The sequence below is a fragment of the Brienomyrus brachyistius genome, chromosome 12, assembly GCF_023856365.1.
Source record: "Brienomyrus brachyistius isolate T26 chromosome 12, BBRACH_0.4, whole genome shotgun sequence".
NCBI classification, from domain to species: Eukaryota; Metazoa; Chordata; class Actinopteri; order Osteoglossiformes; family Mormyridae; genus Brienomyrus; species Brienomyrus brachyistius.
The window spans coordinates 9,445,053-9,467,899 of record NC_064544.1 but is presented as its reverse complement, the minus strand read 5'-3'; the positions used below and the strand labels follow the sequence as shown (position 1 = coordinate 9,467,899).

The following is a 22,847-nucleotide window of genomic DNA, read 5'->3' as shown; positions in this document are numbered from 1 at the left end:
ACGAGCACCCAGTATTAGCCTTCGCAATTTTTACTTTCCTTTTCACTTCTTTTCTATCGCTCTATACTCCACCTCTCGACGGGTCTGTTCCAGCTTGCCTAAGTTCAGCCTGTTTTTGTTCCACAGCTCGGACGGGTCGTTGTGTACTTTAGAAATGTAAGGCTTTGGAACATATCAGCGCTAAAGGAGTTCCCAAATTTCTATTAGTCGCACTGCGTGAATTTCACGCAAGAACCCGTTTTGCTGTGAAATTTGACTGGCGCAAGCCAAGCGGCAGAAAGCACACCTTTTTTCCGAGTCATCTTGCAAAAAGATTTCCTCCTGTAGTGGAATTTTAAAACACGAATTTTAAATACACTTCATTTTGTGCGAATTCAGACCTTGGTTTTAGATTGTCACCGAAATATCATTATGAATAATAATTACATAATTGCATAATTGCAGAGGTGGAGTATGGTTGCAGGGAACGCAGAATGCTTACTGCACTTTTTTTTGGTATTCGCTGTAAAAATCTGCAGTGTATCAACAATTCTATGATTTGTGTAATAAGGGTAAAAGTAATTTTAAATCCACTTAGTGCCTTCAGTCTTTATATTACTAATTTATTTTTAAGCACTGCAACTTTAAATTATTTATTCCTTAAATGTATGTAATATTTCCACAAATACATGGTGAAACATAAATGTTGGTCGTAATTCTATATGTATTATTTATATATAATACAAATACAATTATCAATTAATTTTACAATTGCGTTTTATAGTAGCACTTTTTGTGAACCAGTGTTAAGGTGCTAAAAACTCCGTTTGAAAAAAAATCTGAACATTAATTGGCTGCTTGAAATCCAATATCATTTCTACAGAAGCCTGAAATTGATAGTTTCAAGCATTTTTCTACCATTTTAGCGGGGCATCCAGCAATTTAACAATTAATTAATTTCCCTCAAAACTAAAGTCGTTTTGCTTTATATGATGTCACTGAACTGGAAGTTGAATGCATGAAATATTCAGATGTCAAATACGGTCAACAAATAAATTATTGCTGAAAATACAAAATTCTAGTTTTATATTGCGTTATTACATTATCACACACAAACACATATGTACCGCTGTGTGTCTCAGCTGTGCTCCACAGTATATGCAGTCCTAAGTTTCTTTGTGTCGGGCTCGGCAATGCCAACCAGCTTCAGTGCCAGATGAACCAAAAAGCGACAAGCTGTGCCAGACAGGAATTTTAGTCTGTAACAGGTTTACACAACATTTCAGTATTGCAGATTCATCAAAAAAATTATAATTTAAAGAATATCGGATGCTGACTTCTCAGTTTCAATGTGCAAATATGATGCACTGGGACGGACCCTACTAACACAATGGGCATTAACTGCAGAATTAATATAGCCCTGTATACTAGATTATAACTTAATGTGCAAGAAGAAAGGGAAAATTGTAATTATGGCCCGTGAAATGATTTTTTTTTCGGTAGATCCTCCAAGTATTTAAAACTAAAAAAAACTGCCAAAACACTTTAAACGCCTACGCAAACATTAACTTTCAACGATATCAAATTCACACAATAGACTGAAATTTATTGTAGGATAATCAAAGGCTGGTGATTTTTATAGAACTGCGAATAATATTCGTTAAAGTAGTAAACATACTTTCGTTACATTTCTTGAAACCTGCTCAGTTTAAGACTATTTCGCCGTATAATCCCAAGGGTAAAATCTGTCTTTAGGTCTTTGACCTATCTGGCGCCGCACGTTTCAATTTAGGCCAGTCTTGCTTTGATAGGCTAAAGCGGTCTGTTAATATGCAAATGAGAAATGCCTGTCGAGCGGAAGTGAGGGTCTGAAGGCACGGAGCGCTGAGGGCCGCCGTGCTCTCGACCAATAGAAGACGAGGAACTCATTCCAAGTACGCAGCTCCCTCTGCCTTCTGCAAGCAGCAGCGACGACAGCCAGACAGAGAAAGAAAAGGCGCAGACCTGCCCAGTTCCAAAAACTCTGCCTCTTCTGGATCGCGTTCAACTCGACAACCAAAAACCTATCCAAAAGTCTAACTAAAAGAGGAAGGAAGAAAAAAATCCGAGGTGCTCACTGCCTTGACTTTGCCGCCTTTCTGCCAAGAATTCTCTTCCGGTGTTGTTTTTTTTAAGCACTTCTAGGAGGAGAAAAAAAAAACTGAGAAAGCACAAATTTGAACTTGAGAAATGTGAAGGTACCGGCTTCTGTTTCACCCAGATTCCAGGATCCCGTATAGATAAATGCAATACAGTGCAATGGTACGTGAACATGGAATATCCTGTACTTTTGTTAAAACGATGTATGCTTTACAAACTGTTACTGTATTGCATTCAAATGTTTGAAAAAAATATCACATGTTGGTCTGAGGGAAATGGGGAGTTTATATTGCACGTGCCGGGTGGAGGAAAACGGTAGTAGATCTTTGATTGTTTTGAATTGGCAACATTTCTATGTGGGTCACAGTAATGTCAGAAGTCGGTGGTAGAGCAAGCGCCCAAAGTGCTGCACTTGGCACAATTCCTGCGTTAGCTAACTTTTTTTTTCCATCTCCGATTCTGGCAGTTCGCTGCGTTAGATGTGAGGTGATGCTGCGGAAACATTAGCGATATGGGTTTTACCTTCAGTTTTCTATGGTTGCAGGCGATTGTCATTCCCCCCCAGTTTATTTTCCCGTTTACGTGACTTTATATTTGAGCCTTCGTATAGTCACTGTTGACCATTGACATCGATTAGCAAAAGTAGTTTGCATTTCAGTAGATACTATGGCTTAGTATAATTGCAAATGCGTTCGCATTCAGTCTGTTCCTGTGAATCGCTTGTGTATCTAAAAGCAGACTGTATTTTATAAATAATGTGCTATAATTTCTAAATATACGTGGTGCGCCACGACTGAGATTAGCCAGTTGGTCAAACACTATGGAATGCACAAGTAGACAGTGGTGTTGCACAAATCGTGCGCTCCATTGTTTTCCTTTCGCACTTCTCCTTGCATCACGCTATTAAATGCAGGCGATATGTCTTCCATAAAGTTGCGGTTGAACGCAGTGTGTGAACACTTGGCAAGTGGCGGGTTGAGGGGGCGGGGAAGGCAGATTCGACTTTGACACAAGATGCCGATGTGGCGTGATGTGAATTATTATTAGTCCCATGAACAGGCCCGTCTTCTCCACCTCCTTTCTGGACCGCAGTTAAATTTAAGGAGAGACATAACGATCCTCAAACTTTTGCTGTAATACGAGTCTGCATAAAAAGGCGCCACAGTAACAGTATCACTTCGAGCTATTTAGACGTGTATTTATGCAGTCCGTTTATTAAAAATCGCAGTCCGTATATTAATAGACATTTTGTTTAGTTTTCCTGATGCGTGTTTCTTTAACAGTTTTAAAAAATTATATTAATATATAATATAATGTATTAATATATTTACGTAGTCATCTAAAATGTTAACCTAAATGTCGCTTATGATCAAACGTGACTTCCTGCGTGTGAGTTTACACCAAACCTCTCGGCCTATATGCCCGACATAGGGTGTGTTATTATGGAGATCACTATAAATAAACATTTTGTGCATAATGGACACTGTATCCGGGTGCCATGCATTGCTAATAGAACAATGGAAGTTGCCTAGTCTTTCACTGGATTGGCATAACTTGAATTAATTTCTTTAGGTCGTTTGTAATTTTCAGTATTTAATAATGTGATACAGCTGGATTTCTGCGTTAAAAAAGGACCTTAGACTTGTTCAATTAATTTCATTTATGATGAATCATTATTCAGGCCCTCATAAGTAATTTAGAATGCACACGGTGACCACAGTATTGCTTACAGATGTGATAACACTTAATATGCTGTTACGCATAGCTGCACTTATGATTACAAAAAGCACAATGAAAATACAAGCTTTTTCTTAAATAGAAATGCTGCTGATACCGTTAGATGCGCAGTGGAATTTACAACTGAGCCCGGCCTGTTGACAGTTCCGTTTACCTTACCGCAAAACCCCAAAGTTATAAAACAGTGAAATGCGACATTTGCTACATTTTCTCGCTCATAATAGCGACGAAACTGTCCATTGTATTTCATCCATAAGGGGATCGAAAAGTTGAATAAACGTGCTGTGCGTAACATTGTCTTTTAAGTCTAATCCACAGGATTGATTATGGCTGATAGTATTAGGCAAACAAAATAACCGAAAGTAAATAAAACAAGCTTGTTGGTGGGAGTCATAGTGTTATTTCGGTTAATGAGAATGTAAAGAATCTGTTAGGAAAATAGTTTCTGATTAGATGCAGTGAGAAATGTGCTTTGTAGTTATGCCATGTCTCACCCAAGCCCGTACATATTTCTATATGCTACAGCGCACGTTTTCAGCGTGTTACCAGCCCTAAGCGATCTGCATTCAGACTTCATCTCGAAGTCCTTATAGTTTTTCTATAAACCGCTATAGACCAAATCAAGTCCTCAAAGCAGCTTTCCTGTGCGGTTGCGGGGGTCGAAATTCAGGAGCTGAACTTTTGATGTTACAGCAACAGCGCTGCTGCGCGGCTTCCGACGTGCGGAATCGAATGGTCTCTTTGCCCGCTTATTTAACGCTCCCCGCGACTGCATTTCCACAGATCCTTGGTGTAAAGTCACCGGAGGTATGAAAGTTAAAAAAATGTATGTTCATAAGCAACTGGGTATGTTCACAATCTGGCACCATTTGTAATGGGATGCCTGGAGGCGCTTTGCGTTCAATGGCAAGTTCAGGTTGGAATGAGGCCGCCGACTTGAGCGCGGCGTGACGGGATTTTCCGTTTCGCTCCGATAAGGACCTGGGTGGGGGGGGGGGGGGGGTGCCGCTCTTATACTATCCGCAGATAACGTAAATCCCAAAGAAAAGGGGGGGGGGGAAGAAATCGCGTTTATGCCGCGGCTCCTGAAAGTGCGGCGAACGTGGGCTGGTGAAAATGGAATGCGCTTGCTGGAAGAGGAGGAGTATGACTGTGTAATTAAACGAGGAAAAAAAACTCGAGACTGATTTGTTAGGATCGAGCAGACTAGAGGGTGTTCCCGGTCCATATTATATCAAGTTAGAAAAGCAAACACAGGATCAGAAATTTGGCGCCTGCAACTTTTTATAATACACTTGTGAACGATATTCCAGCAGCAAAAATCTGACTTAATCTCTGATTCCGGTTACGCTATTTTTTCCCCCCCGTCTTTCTCCAGTTCAGGATTTGCTGTCTCTTGGATGCAACCATGATATGTTTTAAGTCCTTTAGTGTATATCAGATGTTTCGCCGAATCTGAACAGTTTAATGAGGAGGCTTGGATCGACGGAGCTGTTTTACGCTATTGGATAATATCTGACTGCGATTTTAATGACACAAACTTTTCAGTGTCCGTGCGCGCTGCACCCTGGACACGGAGGAATGAATCGATAAAATCAATCCACTCCAGGGACGTTTGCGGCTCAGTGAAGTAGCGTTGTGTTAATCAAGGTCATGATGTATTCTCCAATTTGTCTAACACAGGTATAGTCCCTTTCTCTTGTTTTAATTACTGCTGCGTCGCCGTGCTAGTCGCGTTTCATTTAGTAATTAAGATATTTAGATATGTTCTGCGTTTCAAGGTTGCATGTGGACGTTCGCGACCAGGACTGCACCAAATAATGAAAACGTATTCAAGTCTATCACCAATTTTGTTAATTTCTTAAAAAAAGAGAAAGTAAGGCGCGTAAGACAATCGGCTGTGCGGGAATCAATTCTGTTGAATGGTAACTATGTAGGTTATTCTTTCGATTATATATGTTATTGCGCAAAGGGAGATTAATAAGACAATTGTTGGTGTTATTTAAATTTAAATGTAATTAGGAACAATGTATTACTTGTTAATTTCATAAATTTCAATGGAACAGTAATGTGTGTATAATATGGATTATTATGGTATACGAAATTGTTTTCCCAAAATTCGAATTGCAGTGTTGTATGCTGCGCGGGTAATATATAACGCTGAAGGTCTTACATTTGTATTTTAGTTAAAAGTATTGTAAAGTCCGGTGTCTTGCCTGTAAAAAATGCAGCAGAGAACGTTATATATTATTCATTACAGTTTCTTAAAAATTGAAAATGGCCAGTAGGTAAAGAATTGTTTGTCGACTGAAGCAGTCCTTAAGTGAGTATTTAAATTGGTGTTTTATAAAGGACTCTCCTTATATAACGAAAGGGAAGGCGCTCCTGCATTGTGAATGGAGATGAAAGCAACGATAAGGTTGATTCAGTGGTTGGACAGAGTCCTCTAGATTTTTGGCTGACACAATTTTAGTGTTTATATTTTGTTTGGCATCCGAAAGTAATTGACTGAGATATGGGTTTGCTTTGCACAAATGAAGACTATAGATTTACCACGGAAAACCCAGAGTCTAAGGTGCAGCTTTACTTGTTCTCAAGAATGTCTTTTGTGCATTTTTTTAACATCACGAACTGCATTACAGCTGCAGATGTTTTTTTCTAAGAGCACTTATATACAAATCTCACAGGGCATTCTAAGTTAAATCATCACAAAACACGGTGGAATTGCTTTTAATATATTTAGCTGCAAGAGCAATTATTTGTTAACCTGTTAGAAATATGTATCCTAATTTTTAGGCATTACGCTTTAGAGAGCATATATGTATCATATAGTACTGGAAAGTAGTTGCACGGGTTTTGTACTCAGTGGAACAATTGTGGAAATTTGAAAGCAGTTTTTTCTAAGAAGTGTCAAAGAAGTAATTATCTTAAACCTCAAATCAGATATACAATCAAGCCCCAGTTAGTAACTGTTAAAATTTTAAGAATGAGCCATAAAATGCCACACTGAATGTTTATTATTATTATTATTATTATTATTATTATTATTATTATTATTGTTATTATTTTTTTTTTTTACCACTTTCTCTTTCTTCTGTACGCCCATTGTATGGCGCAGGTAATCTATGTGACATACCAAGCATTTTGTGAATACTTAGATGTATTTATTTTTCGCCTCTGACCTTCACGCCTGTATTTGCTTGGCGCTCAGACTCCAGCGCCAACCCGTCCTGTGTGACTCAGGTCGTTTTTTTTCAGTGGCATCGCACCCTCCGAGTGCAGCCTGTCTCAAGAGCCGCGATAAGGAGTGGATTGCTGCCGGTGGTTTCCCCCCCAAAAACCGCTGCAGCCTGCTTAAACAAAGCGCGATGTGTGGTTAACCCTTGTAGCCGGCTCTCCAGCAGAGCACAGTCAGCAGAGGCTGCTCGGCGGTGCAAAGGGGAACTGACAGACGGGGCGAAGTACTGTGGCATCACCTCTGCTTGTCCGAGTGGCCTTTGTGTAACGCGTTTCAGCTCCGGCTGCCCGCTAATCCTGCACAATCGTGCGGATAATTGTTGTGTTTGCACAGTTCCTTTGTCACGCCTTTAGATTTAGGTTGCAGGCTATAAAGCCACTTAGCTATTCTTAAAATAATTTTTTATATTAGCACATTAAAACTTTAAAAAATGCAGGCCGATGGCAGTGACATTTTGTCGCTCTTTGTTTTTTTTGTATGAATGTTATTGATGTGAAAAGTTCCTGAACGGCACGGTGAGATATTAGATTTATTTTTGCGCTTCTCTGGCGACTAGGCTACTCAGTTTGCAGCTGTATCTTGACGCTTAATCGGCCTGCGTGCGGCATGGTGCGCGGGGGTAAAAATCAGACCGCCACGGTCAAAGATAAACGTGGAAGAAGCGTGTTTGCCAACCGCTGAAGCAGGGCAGGACCAGGTACCATTCGGTGGCCTGTGTATGATAACAGCGCAGCGCTGGTCTCGGAAACCCGTGGCCGTCTTTGGGAGACGGCCGTCCGTCCGCATGCCGCCGTGGCACGAAGTGGCACCGCTCGCCTGCCAGGTTTTTTCTCTGCTTTGGTCGAGTTTTGCTGGTTCAGTTGAGTAAAAATTCCCGGCTTGTGAGCAGGTGAAACAGGTACCGGTGGGTCCTGAAATCCCAGTTTGAGATTTTCCCCGGACTCTTTGTCGGTGAGAAAATCTCGCTGCCTTCCTGCAGTCCTGCCCTTAGTGTTGTAAGCACCTTTTCTTTTTGTTTGTGGGGAGATATGTTTTTTTTTTTTTGAGCGAGGCTGACGGATGGGTGGATTTCTGCTGGTTTCGGGCAGAGCCGCCGGGCCTCGCGCCCATTTCGGGCCGGGCTCCTACGGGTCAGCAGAGCTGCCAAGCGCCGGAGTGTGGTCCGATAAGGCAGTTGCATGAAGGGCTCTCGCATGTATGTGCATGTGTGTGTTTTGGGGCGCTGGCGGAGGCTGTGTAGGGATGCAGCTCTCCTCCAAAAAGCTGGGCACGTGGGCGCGTTATTGGAGCGTGCCCTGTGCACTGTGCCCATGCCAGCCTGTGGCACCACTGTCAGCCACAGACACTTTCTACCACTTTTCATGTGGTATATTATTGCAGAGGGAGTGCAAGCTGTTTTGTTTTGGCATATGGATATTTAATTTACTGCCCCCAGTAAAACTTTAGATAAACTGGGCTTGAGAGCACAGTAAACACGGTGTGGTTACATAATGGCCGATTGTTTACAGAGGATGCCAGTTTAAGGGCTTTTTTGTGGTTTAAATGTGTCATAGTCACCAAATTGCTACTTGTTGTAATGCACACCACCCAAATTGTTTGTAATGATTTAAGATCAGTGTATTTTGTCACATAAAGTGCTGTCTGTTTTCTTTTGGCTAAGAATGGAATGAGCTAATTGGGCAGGAATTATTGCCAGGAGGTCACCTCTGTTACATGACTGTTCCTGCTAACGTCCCCCCCCCCCCCCCCCCCACTCTCCTCGTCTTTTCTCTCCGTCCCTCCTTCGCACCTGCAGGACGAGTTCCACCCTTTCATCGAGGCCCTCCTTCCACACGTCCGCGCCATCGCCTACACGTGGTTCAACCTCCAGGCCCGGAAGCGCAAGTACTTCAAGAAGCACGAGAAGCGGATGTCGAAGGACGAGGAGCGCGCGGTGAAGGACGAGCTCCTCAGCGAGAAGCCCGAGATCAAGCAGAAGTGGGCGTCCCGCCTGCTGGCCAAACTGCGCAAGGACATCCGGCAGGAGTATCGCGAGGACTTCGTGCTCAGCGTCACGGGGAAGAAGCATCCCTGTTGCGTTCTATCCAACCCTGACCAGAAGGGCAAAATCCGCAGGATCGACTGCCTGCGGCAGGCCGACAAGGTGTGGCGGCTGGACCTGGTGATGGTGATCCTCTTCAAGGGCATCCCTTTGGAAAGTACGGACGGCGAGCGGCTCGTCAAGTCGCCCCACTGTACCAACCCCGCACTTTGCGTCCAGCCACATCACATAACAGTGTCGGTGAAGGAGCTGGATCTGTTTCTCGCTTACTATGTCCAGGACCCAGGTACGTGTATGTGGCGAGTTAAGGGCGGGGGAATGGGGGGGGGGGGGGGGGGAGGGCAGACGAGTGGGCGGGGCTTATGCCAGGCAGCTGCTCTCTGCCCTCTGCCGCCGATGAGCTGCCGATGCCCCATTCGGAGTTTGAGTTGGCGGCTTGTTTTATAAAATGCCATCACATGACTAACGGTCGACACCTTTACCCGGAAATGAATCGGTATCATATTCACCATCACATTAATCAGTCATTACCTATGAACAGAAATGTATATATCAGCTTGAAGGTATGAACCATAGAGTGTGTGCCTCAACACCACTGACGTGTATCAGATACACGACACCCAACCACAGGCCGAACGGCACTCGGGACGCCGGTCTGCCCAGGCGATGCGTGATCCGGGGCCTCGTCCGCTTGGCTCGTCCCAGTGAGGTGATGGGGTAGATAAATAAAGTGCGTGAGAAATGCCACCGCCGACACTCAGAAAAGGCAAAAAGCCAAAGAAAATCCAAAGATTGAGGCTGCCAAGTTATGTGGAAAAGAGATGTATTTTACTGTTGATGAGAGTGGAAAAACACACACACACACACACACACACACACACACACACACACACACACACACACACACACTCTGGAATGACAATATCGTTTAAAGCCGGTGGAGGTGAGTATAAGAACTGTGTGGTTTTGTGCCAATTGTTTCTCTTTTTTGTATTTGGCTAGAACTTATGGAAGGAGTAGTAATTATGGGTAATTTCGGGACCTGCAATTGAGGTTTTGTGACAGAGCTGCATGTGAATAGTCGGCGTTAAATCAGGCGGCGGAATCGAACCGCCGTGCTGCGGTGTTATGGCTTCCTGGCCCCCCCCCCTCCCTGCCCCACCACCTGTCCTGGGGCTTACGGGAATCACCACCGCCAAACTGGGCTGGTGCCTCCGTTTCTAAAATGTTCGTAAAGTTATGCAAAAAAAAGCAAAAGTCAGTCACACCACAGCAGACATTTACCAGGAAGACCAATTTATCTCCATTCAAAAAAGTGCGAAATCTTTGCTTCACGTAACATGGCTAGACTTTATTTTATCATTCAGGTGTGTTATTTTAAATCACGCTATTGTAGAATATTGCAGTTAATGCCTAAAAAATATCTTTAGAATGATTCCTAGCTTATTAGGTTATTTGTTAGCGGCGTCCCTGCAGAATTTTCACGCTTCCCCCTGTGCTCTTTTCAGCACTTTAATGAAAACTAGCTAAATAAAAGCACCCGTACAGGCGAGTTATTGCAGAAGCGATTTTCAAAGATAGCCCCTGATCCCCTAACTGTGAGCCTCCATTTTGTGCTCGTCAAGTGCCAGGGGAAGCTGGAGGAGGGATTGCTACGCAGTGATAATGGTTGCCACTGGCACCGAGGCTGGCATCAGAACCTCCTTTGTCTCTTTGTCGGGTGCCAGTGGCTGGCTGGTCAGCACCCCCGTCTAAGCTTTAAGTCTGCTTAATGCGGCCTGATCGCCCCGCTGGCATCGGCGCAGCTTCCGGCCCCTCGTGGACCCGTTTTTAAAAAAGGCGAAAGATAGTGCCGCAGCCCCCCAAAAAAAAAAAAAGAGTCCCGGCGGCCGGTCGCATGAAAACATGCGAGGGAGAGAGAGAGGCGCAGCCTGGCGCAGGGCACCCGAGACCCACACGGACTCCCGTCTGGGCTCTGCGGGCACGGGTTGGCTTTCTGCTAATTTCTCCGGCGAACTTTTCTGATTAAAGAAGCAAATAAAGAGTGTATCGAAATTAAAAACGGCGATGGCCCTCTCCACTGCCTCCCCATAAAATTAATTGCATGTGTTGCGACGGTGCAGCCAAGTGTCAGGCTGGATATTCATTGTCTTGGACATATCTTGCAGACTTTGGCCAGGATCTGGTCTAAAGGTGGAGGGGGGAGGGGGCACGGATGCACGTTTTTCTGCTTTTTCGACGGTGCAGTTAGCCGGGCGCGGGCTGGCGAAGCCGAGAAAGCAAACCGACATGTGAAGAAAAGGGGGAGAAAATAAGGTTTTTTTTTTTTTTTTTGGGGGGGGGGGGGGGTTCTGGGGGCTTGGTGGGAAACAAGTGTTTAGCATTCAGTCAGCGGTGCCCATGGCAGACAATGGCGGCACATTGTCCGCTCGGGTGGAGTGGCGCCATTTTCTTAGCCTGGTGCCAAGAAGGGAGGCAGGGAAACCGGCTGATGCCAGTGATGGTTGTTAGCGGCGCGGAGGTTGGCATCGGACCCTCTTTGTCTGCTTGCAGCGCGCCTTTGATTCGTCGGTTGGCATCCGCAATGCGGTGGGCACACCGGGAAGTTTCCTGACGGCCATGCTTTGTTCTGCCGCAGCCACAGGACGTACCGGACGGGTGCGACTACGCTCACGCGCACCGCGCACTGCGCACCGCGCCGAACTGCAAATTAAGGGACGGGGAGCATCCGTGTGGGCCATTCCGGTTCCTTTAATGGCGTGAAGCGGTCGAACCCTTTGCCTCGCGGTCACTCGCGGTGCTGATTGACGTCGTCTCGTTTCATACTCAACCGTGACCCATTCCTTGGAAAACCACAGCGCTTGACCTCGGCGTGACCACAAACACCCAGTCTAGTGAGGAGCGCGTCCTGGCGGGGGGATACTGGGTGGGGGTGGGGCGTGTGCCCTTGCTCTGGCTCACCCATGTGCCCGCCCAGATGAATCCCTGCCAGGGCTGGGGGAGGTGCTGCTGGGGGGGCGAGGAGGGGGTGCAGAGATTTAGAGGCAGCTCTGAAGCGCCCGCCCCCCTCTCTGGTGGTCCTTGGCAGAGCCCACTTTTCCCCCTCTGCTCCTCGTGCCTCGGTTCCTAAGAGCGAGCATCATGCGGCAGCCGTCGCCAGGGCGACTCCCAGTGGGCGGGCGCAAGTAGCAGGGGGCGAGCAGGCACCTCCACCTCGCCTGTGTAACCCCTCCACCTTCAGCTGCACAAGGTGTGGCCCGTTTCTCCTTAAGGTGATCTCTGGCTGGCCTGTGAACGGAGGCCTTTTGGCGTCGGCCCATCGGCACCGCGTCCCGGTTCTGCTCCCCCGGTAAACGTTCACAGGGATCGAAGAAGTCAAGTCAGGGCCTGCAGAGAGAAGCATGTCAGTACTGCTCAGGTTTGTTTCGTAACCAGTCAGCGTCGTGGCCAATGGCTGTCGAGTCCTGGAAATAAACAAACAAAGCCGTCGTACGGCACTGCCAGCCCACGTGCTGCTCCGCCACAGCGGCGTGCCCACCAAAGGAAATCCACTCCCATCGCACAGGCCGCCTCACTCCCAGCGCCTTCCTTGCACGTCTGGAACGATCCGCGTCTTTTAATTCCTGCGTGGTAATGCCGCACCGATGCCCGGTTCTGTTCCCGCTCGCGGTTGGCTCTGGCATGACAGAGCTCAAGTGTAGCATGACGAAAGAAAAATGCCCATGTAATGCAAAAGAAAAATACAAACAAATAGGACACATCTGTGTTTCTCGATTCCACATTTTGTTTATGGGTTTCCGTCCATCTATTAGTGCGAATTACAGTCTGGAGTGTGTTTCTCTGCATGACCTTAGTGATGTTTGATTTAGAATTTGACTTGACTGACTTTGTTGTTAAAATAAAATAAACCAAGAAAGCACAAAAATTCGGACTATTCTGTATGAATTTAGTGTTGATTTATGAGTAACGTAAATATTTATAAAAGTCAGATTTGCTGTTTGTTTCAAAAGTCTGGCCACTATTATGTCCCAATTTAAAACGTAATGTTTACAAAATGTTTTTCTAAGTTACAAAGGGGATGAGATCACAGCTCTATGTCTACGGCCCAACTGTGGTGGTATTTTACGTAATTGGTTTTTCTTTTGGTGCGTTTCGCAGGGTTTGTGTGACACTCTGCGGAAAGGCAACGTTTCAGCAATGCTGTGCTGCTTTGTGCCCCATGACCTTATGACCCGATCATCCTGAAATGATTAGTAAAGGATCAGAGAGACAGAGAGAGGCGGGGTTACCTTCGTTTACCTTTTTGCACGTGTCAGGGGCTTCAGACAGTATTTCAGCGGCCTGACAGGTCCCGGCCTCGGCTGAATTGCCCCTAATTTGTTCCGCCATGTTAGGATCCTTGTTTTACGAGTCTGGCCTCAACTCCTGGCCTCAGTGTCAGAACCTTTGCAAAGCGACGCGGTCTGTGCCCTGTGAAGTGTAATTGACCAAAACCGATCTGTGAAAACAAATGCGGTGGCACGTGGGGGGCGGATGGGAGTGGGAGCCATTTGACCCAACTGGCGGGACAGGCAAGGGGGCCCCTGACCCCCAGCTGCCGAGGTCAGCGGGTTCGGAGGGGTTGCTGTCGGCCACTTGACCCCTCCGGTGTTTAATGCTCTGCCGATTTGACCTGGTCTTCCGCCTCCGTGGTCAGGACCGGAGTGACCCCGGTCGGGAGGAGTAACCCCAGCCTGGCTGCTCCCAGGTGTCCCCTGGGAGGGGGTGGGGTGGTGCTGGGGCTGCTGACAGTCAGGGGGTAGGAACAGACCCCTGTGCCATGGGTTGTCAGTTCCGCACACATTTGCAGGTATGTGTGTGTCCGCACGTTTTTCTGAGTGCCTGTATTACCGTTGCTTGCGAGCCCCCCTTGCCCCCTCGAACCTTCGGGGTCGTCCGGCTCAGTTCCTCCGGATGCCAGGGGCCTCGCAGGAATGCGGCCCCTCCGGCCGGGAGCAGGTGCGGCGAACGTGGCAGATGTGAGGAGGCGCGCCTCGTTGGCGGTCTCACTCATTTGAGGGCTATCCCCCCGCCACTGGGCCATACTGCGCCCCGCTCTGGGCCCTACTTCACTACGGCTTCCGGGTGGCCTGATTAGTATGCTAGCCTCTGTGGTGGCCGACGCGTACTGAGAGGTGACCTATCGAACGCACTGCTCCCCCCAGCTAATCCATTTAAGGCTGCCTAGTGACGCCCCCCCACTACTTCTGCCCACTTTATTGATTTTTTTTTTCCTGCTCATTGCACCCCCCCAGATGAAGCCCTCTAGTGCCGTGCTCTTCCTAACAGGAACGCATGCGTGTCCACGCTCGCATCACTCTCGTGGACCCAGAAAATGTCGCAATTTACACACACATGACCCGCATGTGATCTGCAGAGCATCCGGCTCAGGACAGACGCCTTGCGGCTTCAGCAGATGCCTGACCTCACTGCACCGTTCACTGGCGTATGTACATTAGTCGTCATGGATACGCGATCTCGGTGCCCCAAGTGGGGTGGAGGCCGTGGGACTTCAAGAGGCTTTCTCTTGGCTCTTGGCTCTGTGTCGCCTTCCGAGATGGAAGATGTTTCCTTAAAAAATGGTACTGTTCACGGTGTTCTCGGGGTAGTGAGCCTAATCACAGGCACGGTGTTGGCTTCTGTAAAAGGATGAGTCAGTGTCTGGGTGATTGGAGTGCTTATAAGTTTGGAATGGTCTGACTAATTTTCAAATGAAATATGTTGGCTTGGGAATGATTGCAGGGGCATCACTGAAGGGTTGCTTCTCGGTAAGTTTGTGGCTTCCTCATGCACCTCCTACCTGGGACTGGAGGCGCGACGGTCGCCCCCCCCCCCATGAACCAGCCCGCCCGCCGCCTGGCTGGGGAGTCCCTGTCACAAGGTGCTCGGTTGACCAGCTGCAGCGGCGGAGTCTGGCCAGACGAGGCCTCACTTGCGGAAGAGGGAAGACGAGGATTCCTCTGTCTGGGAAGAGACGCAGGGACATCCCTCATCGGGCCGGTCACATGAATGGCTGCCGGGCGGGGGACATGACAATTGGCATTGTTGCCAGGGAGACCGTGACTTTCTTTGGTGGAACCTCCCCGCCCCCCGACTGCGGCTTTTATTCTCGGCAGGGTAGATGGCTGGACGAGAGTAATGACCTTCTCCTCTTTTGTTCACGGTGTTGCTAACCATGGTAATGAGTTAATAGGGTGGGAAACGCGGAGACGCTGGGTGGGGGGGGGGGGGGGGGGTGGGTGAGTGGTGGGGGGGTTATGAACTCTGTGTGTGTTTGGGTCACGGGCTTCTTGAGAACGTCTGTGCCTTGTGTGCGAGGAGGCTGGGTCCTCGGCGGTGGTGCTGCAACAGACTGAGCACTTTCTGACTGAAGGTTGTGGGCTTCCACTTTGGTGGGGGGGGGGGGGGGTGCTGGCCCCACCCCAAAAGAACAAGATGGTAATGAGGCAGGTTGGGAGGAGGGGCTTAGTCGCTTAGATGGTGTGTGGGAATCACAGGCTCTGGAGGACAGATGGACACTCGCAGGTAGGAGGGGTGTGCGGCGTGCGCAGTAATTCTGGGGGGAGGGGTCCTTCTGTGTAGTCTGTCACTGCTGTCTCCTGATTGAAGCCCCGCCCCCATACCACCTCCTCTCTTATTCTGTAGCGTACCATGTCTGCCTGCATGGCTGGTTGGGGAACATAATGCGCAGATTGGACTGGTGAACACAACCCCGCAGCTTCAAAGCTAGGCCTGCAAAGTGGAGGCTGCGTCTGACTAGTTAATCCCCCTTTCAGTGGCCGGCTCTGTTCTGTCAGGGCACGGGGAGCAGAGTCGCCAGAAGTTGGCGCCTGCACACGCCATGTGACAGCGAGCACGAGACAGCGAGCACGAGACAGCGAGCACGAGTGCCGTCCTGTGACGCGTAAACCCCGAAGCGGAAAACAGGCTGTCAGTGAGCAGAGAGAAGACAGATGTCGAAACACTCCTGGCCGATCGCTGTGTACTCCCCCAGTGATGGGCCTTTCTGTTTTCACACCAACTCTATACAGTCCAGAAAAACAGTCCTGACATGTGGGGCTGCCGTATGGCGAGGGGGGTTGTGAGTGAGTGGAGCTCTGCTACTGTCCCCTGGGTCTTTGTCTGCACTGTTCCCATAGGGACCCCCCGTCTCGCTGAGGGTGGGGATGTGGCATAACAGAGGATCTTCTAGTGCAGGTAGCTGGAGGGAAGAAAGAGCCCCCCATCTGGGCCTGTCGCTGTACCCCCCCCCCCCCCCCCCACAAACCCTAGGGCGCCATGGGATGCAAGCTGCTTTCCTCAGTGCGTTTCACCTGCGCCGAGGTCTGGGGGCAGTCGGTCAGCGCTGGCTCTCAGCGGGGGGGGCCATCCAGAGGGGTGGGAGGGGGCGTCCGTCTAGAGGAGCCCTCTCTGGGCATGCGCTTGGAGCATTTTGGAAGAAGCTCAAATCTGGAACAATGAAGATGTGATTAAAGACTAGGTCTCGGCATTGGGGGCCGCCAGTTAATGAAAGGAGGGGGGGGCTGTGTGTTAATGAGTCCCGCCCTTCTCAGGGTGCCCCCTGCCGTGCAACCCCACCCACCCCCCACCCTTCTTCCCTGAGCCCATGCAGGCATTGTGAGACCAGCCTGTGGCCCGGTCCGCGTGTGCAGCCTCGAGGCCCCCCCCTGGCCACTCCAGGTCCACCTCGGCGTCCCCCATAATTAGGCTGATTAATTTTGACCTTTCCATATATCTAGACCCTGAAGTCAGTGTTTTTTTCATTCGTGTGCATGGTGCCATACCGACAGATTGGGTGTTTGTCATTTAGGTTTCGCCCGTCCTCCTGAGTCGGAGGGTGGCGGAGGTGCAGAGAGCATGTAGCGGGCAGCGGGCAGCGGGCAGCGGGCAGACCCGTCAGACCCGTCAGCTCTTCAAAGCCGTTTAAAGTTGTTTACACATAGTCTGGCCTCCAGGCTGGTCTTTTCACACTCAGGGCGTGCAAACATGGTTACAGACTTGAAAATCCTGAGTGCTGCATTCAGGCCACAGACACAGCGATAAGGTTCACTGACCCCTGAGTCCCCCCCCCCGTCCACCCCGCATATGCACCCCTGCCACGCAGAAATGACGTCAAGAGGACTAGGCTATATTTTCTGGCGTCTCTCAGGATGGGGGAGAGGGTTACTGTCAAAGTCAAGGACATCATCACTGGACCCCATAGTCTTCCTCTTGGACAGAAGGACAGGGTTTTTGAGCTACAAGCAAACCAAAAAAAAATAAAAAATCAAGTGATCAGAACACTATCATTAATTTCATTTCATTAATCTGATTTGTTAAAGCAAGGGTAAGGTCACCTGATCCATGGAGGATCGGTGTGGGTGCATCAGCCAATAGCAGTGGGTCCCCAGGACTGGTGTTGAGAACCGCCGCTTTATTATTGGCTGATTGAGAGATTATCCAAAAACCCACACCGGCAACGACTCTCCATGGATCAGGCTCCTCACCCCGTGTTAGATTGCATCTCTGATTCCAGGTTCAGAGTTTAAGTAGAAATTAAACAGTTGTGGACTGTCATCAGAAGTTTTAATGTGCTTTAAGTCAAAAGAGGATACGTGTCTCACTGCAAATGAAATTTTTGCGAATAACTGCACAGCCTGGAGGGCCATGATGGGTAAATTCACCATTTGTCTCTTAGGCTGATGCTTAACCCTTGCCTTGAATTTCAGCACAAAAATGTTGCCTGGTCTTTGGGCCAAATGTGTCATATCCTGAGGTAGATGTCTGGGTGAGGGAGCGAGTGAGAGAGAGGGAAAGTGTGGCCGTGCACCTGCAGGAGTCTCTAAGGCAGATCGAAGTCTTCAGAATTGCCCGCTATCGTTTTCCTCCAGTTCGAATGGGCACAGAAGCAGTATCGATGTGTTTGTGGCGGTGGGGGTGGTGTGTGTGTGTGTGTGGGGGGGTCATCCTTGTTTTCCGGTCCCTCCGGGGGTGAAAAAATACCCCTTTCCAGATTGGGATCTGGTGCGGGCGGAAGAACCAGGGGAGATTAGCTTTTATCAGGCTGAGGCACTGCGGAGTATTAATGCGTTTAGCTGTAATTGGGGGGGGGGGGGGGGGTTCAGGGCCTGAGATGGTGCACGGGGTGGGCCAGGCCGGGCCCAGGGCAGCAGGCCTTATCAGCCAGGCAGGCCCGCAGTGGGATCAGGCCCACGGAGCACAGCCTCGTGGTGCCAGTGCTCTCCCGGCACGCCCTCGACTTTGCTCGTCTGCCTCCCCCCAGCCTCGTTTGCCGTTTGATCTGGCCCGGCTAATCCGCTGCCGTGCCGCCGAGCGATAAGCGTCACGCCGAGCCCACGTCATCCGCCGGCTCAGCGGCCGCCGCCGGCTGCTTGGGTCTCGGCGGGGAGGGGGGCGGAGCGGGTCTAGATTTTCCGTGGCTCGTTTGAGCGAGGTGGTCGGGGGGGGCTCTACCTGTACGATTTTAAACCTCGGCCCGGACTCGCTGTTGCCACCGAGACCCGCATCCTCTGTCTGTCCCTGTCTACGGCAGCAGCCCACGGTGCCATGTGTGTCTTGTTAAGGGCAGTTATGACAAATGGCAGCAGCTGTACAAACTAATCTCTGCGTAGCTTTCACACATGGTGCCCGATTAACAGTGGGCCACTGTGGGGGCCCCAACCCCCCCCCCCCCCATCTTTGGCCTCCCTGGGGCGGGTGCTGCTCAGGCGACGTCCCGCCCCTGCCTGCTTGGAACTTCCGGAGTTGGATGTGTGTGTTTGTCCTCCAGCTGGGGTTTCTCTCTTTTTTCCATTTCATTCTGTCACGTGAGATACCCATGTTCGAGGTCCGGTCACGCATGCATACACACCGCATGCACACACGCAGCTGTCTGTGCTGACAGAGCGGCCCGGCCGGCCCACGGAAGCAGCCTGTCAGTGACACGGTCCCAGCGGGTCCCGCTGATGATCGACTGCTGGGTGCGCAGGATCCCAGACAGCTGGAGCGGAAGATAGGAGCCTCTCCTTGCGAGGGTCTCATTTGAATATGGGGCTCAGCTCTGGCGCAGATGTGAGCTTGGGGGGGGGGGGCGGCAGCGTCCCCGTCTGCTGGGTGAGGAGAGACCCCCGTCTGGCGTTAAACCTATCGCCGCCATGACGCCCAAGTGGGCAGAGCCCGACTATCAGAGCCCTGCCCAATTCTGTTCTGGCTCCCTGTCCTGGGGCGGCCTGCGCTCCATGTCGGCCTCAAATTACAGGTACAGGCCCTGCGCACCGCCAGCCCGGTCCGCTCACCGCAGCGGCGGCGCAGGCAACAACGCAGCATCCATGGGAGCAGTTTGTTTTGCTTCACAGCTTTTGCTGCGTCTCGCCGCGGCATGAGAGGTGCTGGGTCTACGCCTCCGTCCCGCTAGAAAGAGAGCACTTTGTGCATCTGGTTAATCCGGCGAAGCCGCAAGCAGAAGCTCGCGATCTGGCGGGGGGCCCAGGGGTGTGTCTAAACATCCTTTCAATGCCCCCCAACCCCCGCCCTTAAGACAACTTATTGATTCAAAAAATACCCTGTTTGGTTTTGAGTGCCTGGCAGAGGGCTGGGTGCAGGAGCCAACTAGTACAAATGTGAAACCGCTGTTGTTGTTGTTTTGTACCCCTGTCCCCGCATCCAAAAATAATTAAGCACAGCTTCTCACCGGTGACAGTCAGCCAATAAACAACCTGCTTCTGTGACGTCCTTTTTCTGACAAATGAAGAGGTGAGAGAAAGAGCGTGGGGGGCGGGGGAAACGTTCCCGGGGTCTCTATTTTGCATGGTCACCTGACCTGAGACTTCAGGTCTTTCTCTTTGTCTGGGGGGGTTTCTCTCCTTCTCTCGTTAATCTCAAAGACACTGATGGGAAAGACACTAGGATTCTGCATAACTCAATGGCGGCGGAAGCTGATGACAGACTTTTACTTTTTATTTTTTATTTTTTTAATTCAATCCCCCACCCCACTGTCTGCTTGCTTATTTTAGCCTTTAGCACGGGCTGGGCTGCGCCTGTGATTTATGACAGCCTCTGGACACGCTAGGCTCAGTCCAGCCCCCACCCTTCTACAAGGTCTGCCACGCGACAGACAGCGGCTACATTTTAGTTTGTCCGCCCCCTCAGCGGTGGTTTGGCCGCTGACCCCAGCTCAGCCCGGCACTGGCTGTGGTGACGTTAAATGGTGCTGCTACGAACCAACGAAACGCCCAGGCCTTTTCATAGTTTTGCCCCGTAAACCATGTGCTGCACCCACCCTTTCTGAAGGCCGCCGGCTCCCCGGCATCCCGACAAACTGGATTTGGAGCGTGCATGCAGTACTCCGTGCCCCGTGCACACTGGGGTCATGGCTGGTGCTCAAACATAATTTGTTGCATTGCCTGGAGCTCAAGCACAATTCGTTACGTTGCCTGGAGCTCAAATGCGATTGGTCAGTTTGCTTGGAGCTCAAACTCAATTGGTCATGCTGCCGGGGGCTCAGACGCAATTGGTCCTCCCTGTGTCACCCTGGACTCTGGGCCCTTACACCAGAGAGCCACTGGCAACCTAATCCTCTAGTGAAGTGTGATGACAGGGCGGCTGAGGCAGCCGTTCCTGGTGGCTCTACAAGCCCTTTCTGTGTGAGAAACCGCAGCCCATTCAGACATGTGCAGAGAATTAAACTGGGGTTAAACACTGCAAAGGATGGAGAATAGGATGCTTCGGGAAGAGAAAGGGCTTTGCTCGCTGCCCCAGGGAGGAAGGGGCCCCACCTGTACGCCTGGCCTGCAGCTTTCTGCAAACTCGGACTTGTTCTTTTGACCCTGTGGGCGTCACCTGGATCTGAGGAATGTGGTACCGGATCTCCTTCTAAACTGGTGTCCTTCCTTTGTTTTGTGTGTTATCATGACTGGAGGGAGGGTTGCCTGCGACCAGGTGGTTCCTTATTAAAAGTACGCACTTTGTTTTCATAAGAGCTTATTCTGGAGACAGTTTGTATTTATGTAATTTGGGCAGCGAGGGCAGGATGATCATTGGCCCCCCACCCCTCGGGAAAGCCCCCATGTCCATTGTGTTCCCATGAGGAGCCTGCTCCAGTGCCTCAGTACTCCTCTGGAGAGAATCCCTCCATTCTTACACAGAGGACTGCACCAAGACACACTGCCATAGGTCTCAGTGCCTCCATGTTCTATGGTGAGTCCCTCACAGTGCCTGGAGAAGGTGAACTACTGGCATGTGCTCTCAAACCCCAGCTAGTCCTAGGAATTAGTACCATCCAAAACCAGATGGCACTAGTCAGTGAAGGACTTTAGATTTCTGTCATTCATGAAGTCTATGCATGCATCCGTGGAGGCAAGATTGAGGCCAAAGGAAAAGAACGAAATTGTTTATTTCCTTGACTTGGTGTCGAATGTTATCTGGAAAGATCTGGAAGCCATGAGAATATACCTCGAAGGTGGAGGAGGGGATTGAGGGTGTGACAGTCATTGCGTCTTTGGGACATTCCAGAAAGACACAGACATGGTGGAGGAACCCCCCCCCCCCCACCAGAATTTAAAGGCAGCTCTGAAGGCCGGTTCAGGGCAGGACGATGATCCCAGATGCGGTTCTGTAACTCGTTTCCTGCACTCCACTCCTCTCCGTTTGTATTTTGAGTAAACACTGCTTTACGTTTTATCTGTACTTTGATTCATAGCGGCCCTAAAACTGTTTAGCCTAGCAACTGTGTTTATGACAGGTCTTAAATGATACCGGGCCGTGACGTATGGCTGATTACCTCGGAGCTGGCGCTGCGCGGACGGAGAGAAAGCAGGTTTCCCCGGCTGTTTGTCTTGGTTCACATGTGCGCCGCAGAGCAAAGAGCCCCTCGACTCTGACGTTATCGTCCATTCCGAAAGTCGCCCGCCGTTTGTAGGCTGTATGTGAGCTTAGAACACGCCTCTGCTCTCTGCTTTAAATGCAATCTCTTTCGGCTTCTAGGCCTCTTATCTTTTGGAAAGAAAACATGTCTTTGTACTTTGGAGTATCCAGAATGTTTTTTTTTTATATTAAGATAAGAAATTCAAGGCTACGGTAAATATTGTTTAAAGCAACACGACTGAACCGCGGTAAACCCTGCAAAGCCCCAATTACTGCCACTCAGGAGAATGACCAGACTGTGAAGGACCGGACCATAATGGTACAGGCGGGAGATGGTCAGAAAGCTCCTGCAGCCTCCTGCGTGGAGAAAGCTCGCCCTCCGCACGCTTAACGCCCTCAGAGTTCTGCTCAATGCATCTGCGAATGAAGGAGTGGCTTCTCCCCAACTGTGATGAACTCGGGCGTTTCAGCCCCACGCCTCCCACTTGCAGCTAGTAACTCAGCGGGGTTACAGGAAGTGAAGTCTGTTGATAGGTTAACTAAAATGGATGAGATATATTTATTTTGCAGTTTAACAATTAACAGCGAGGAGTTTGTACCTTTGACTTATTGTAGTAGAGTATGGTTCTGTGTGTGCTTTTTCTTTAAATGCCACAGTATCGGTTTCCTTCAAAGTTAACAATGTAACGCAGCCCCCAAAGGCATAATTTAGTGTACAATGTCCACAGAAATAGGGTAAACATACATATTTCACTGTCATTTAGAGGATGTTACTCCATACTCTGTAGCCCCCCCCACCCCAGCTGAGGCGATGGTGTTGCTGGCCGAAACTGG

At 49.4% G+C, this 22,847-nt stretch overlaps 1 protein-coding gene across 11 annotated transcripts in view; it reads left to right on the top strand.

The window, feature by feature from the left end:
• The first annotated feature begins 1,911 nt into the window (after positions 1 to 1,911).
• Positions 1,912 to 22,847, top strand: part of LOC125704540 (nuclear factor 1 B-type) — an 84,849-nt gene continuing 63,913 nt past the window's right edge. For 6 of the 11 annotated variants that reach the window (XM_048970205.1, XM_048970212.1, XM_048970204.1 and 3 more), the window contains exons 1-2: positions 4,915 to 5,538; positions 8,889 to 9,420. In XM_048970205.1, the coding sequence (XP_048826162.1) occupies positions 5,509 to 5,538; positions 8,889 to 9,420 (562 nt within the window). In that variant the 5' untranslated portion in view covers positions 4,915 to 5,508. Of the gene's footprint in view, positions 2,281 to 4,914; positions 5,539 to 8,888; positions 9,421 to 22,847 lie in introns of those variants that run through there. The other 5 variants (XM_048970213.1, XM_048970207.1, XM_048970203.1 and 2 more) reach the window with 3 other exon arrangements.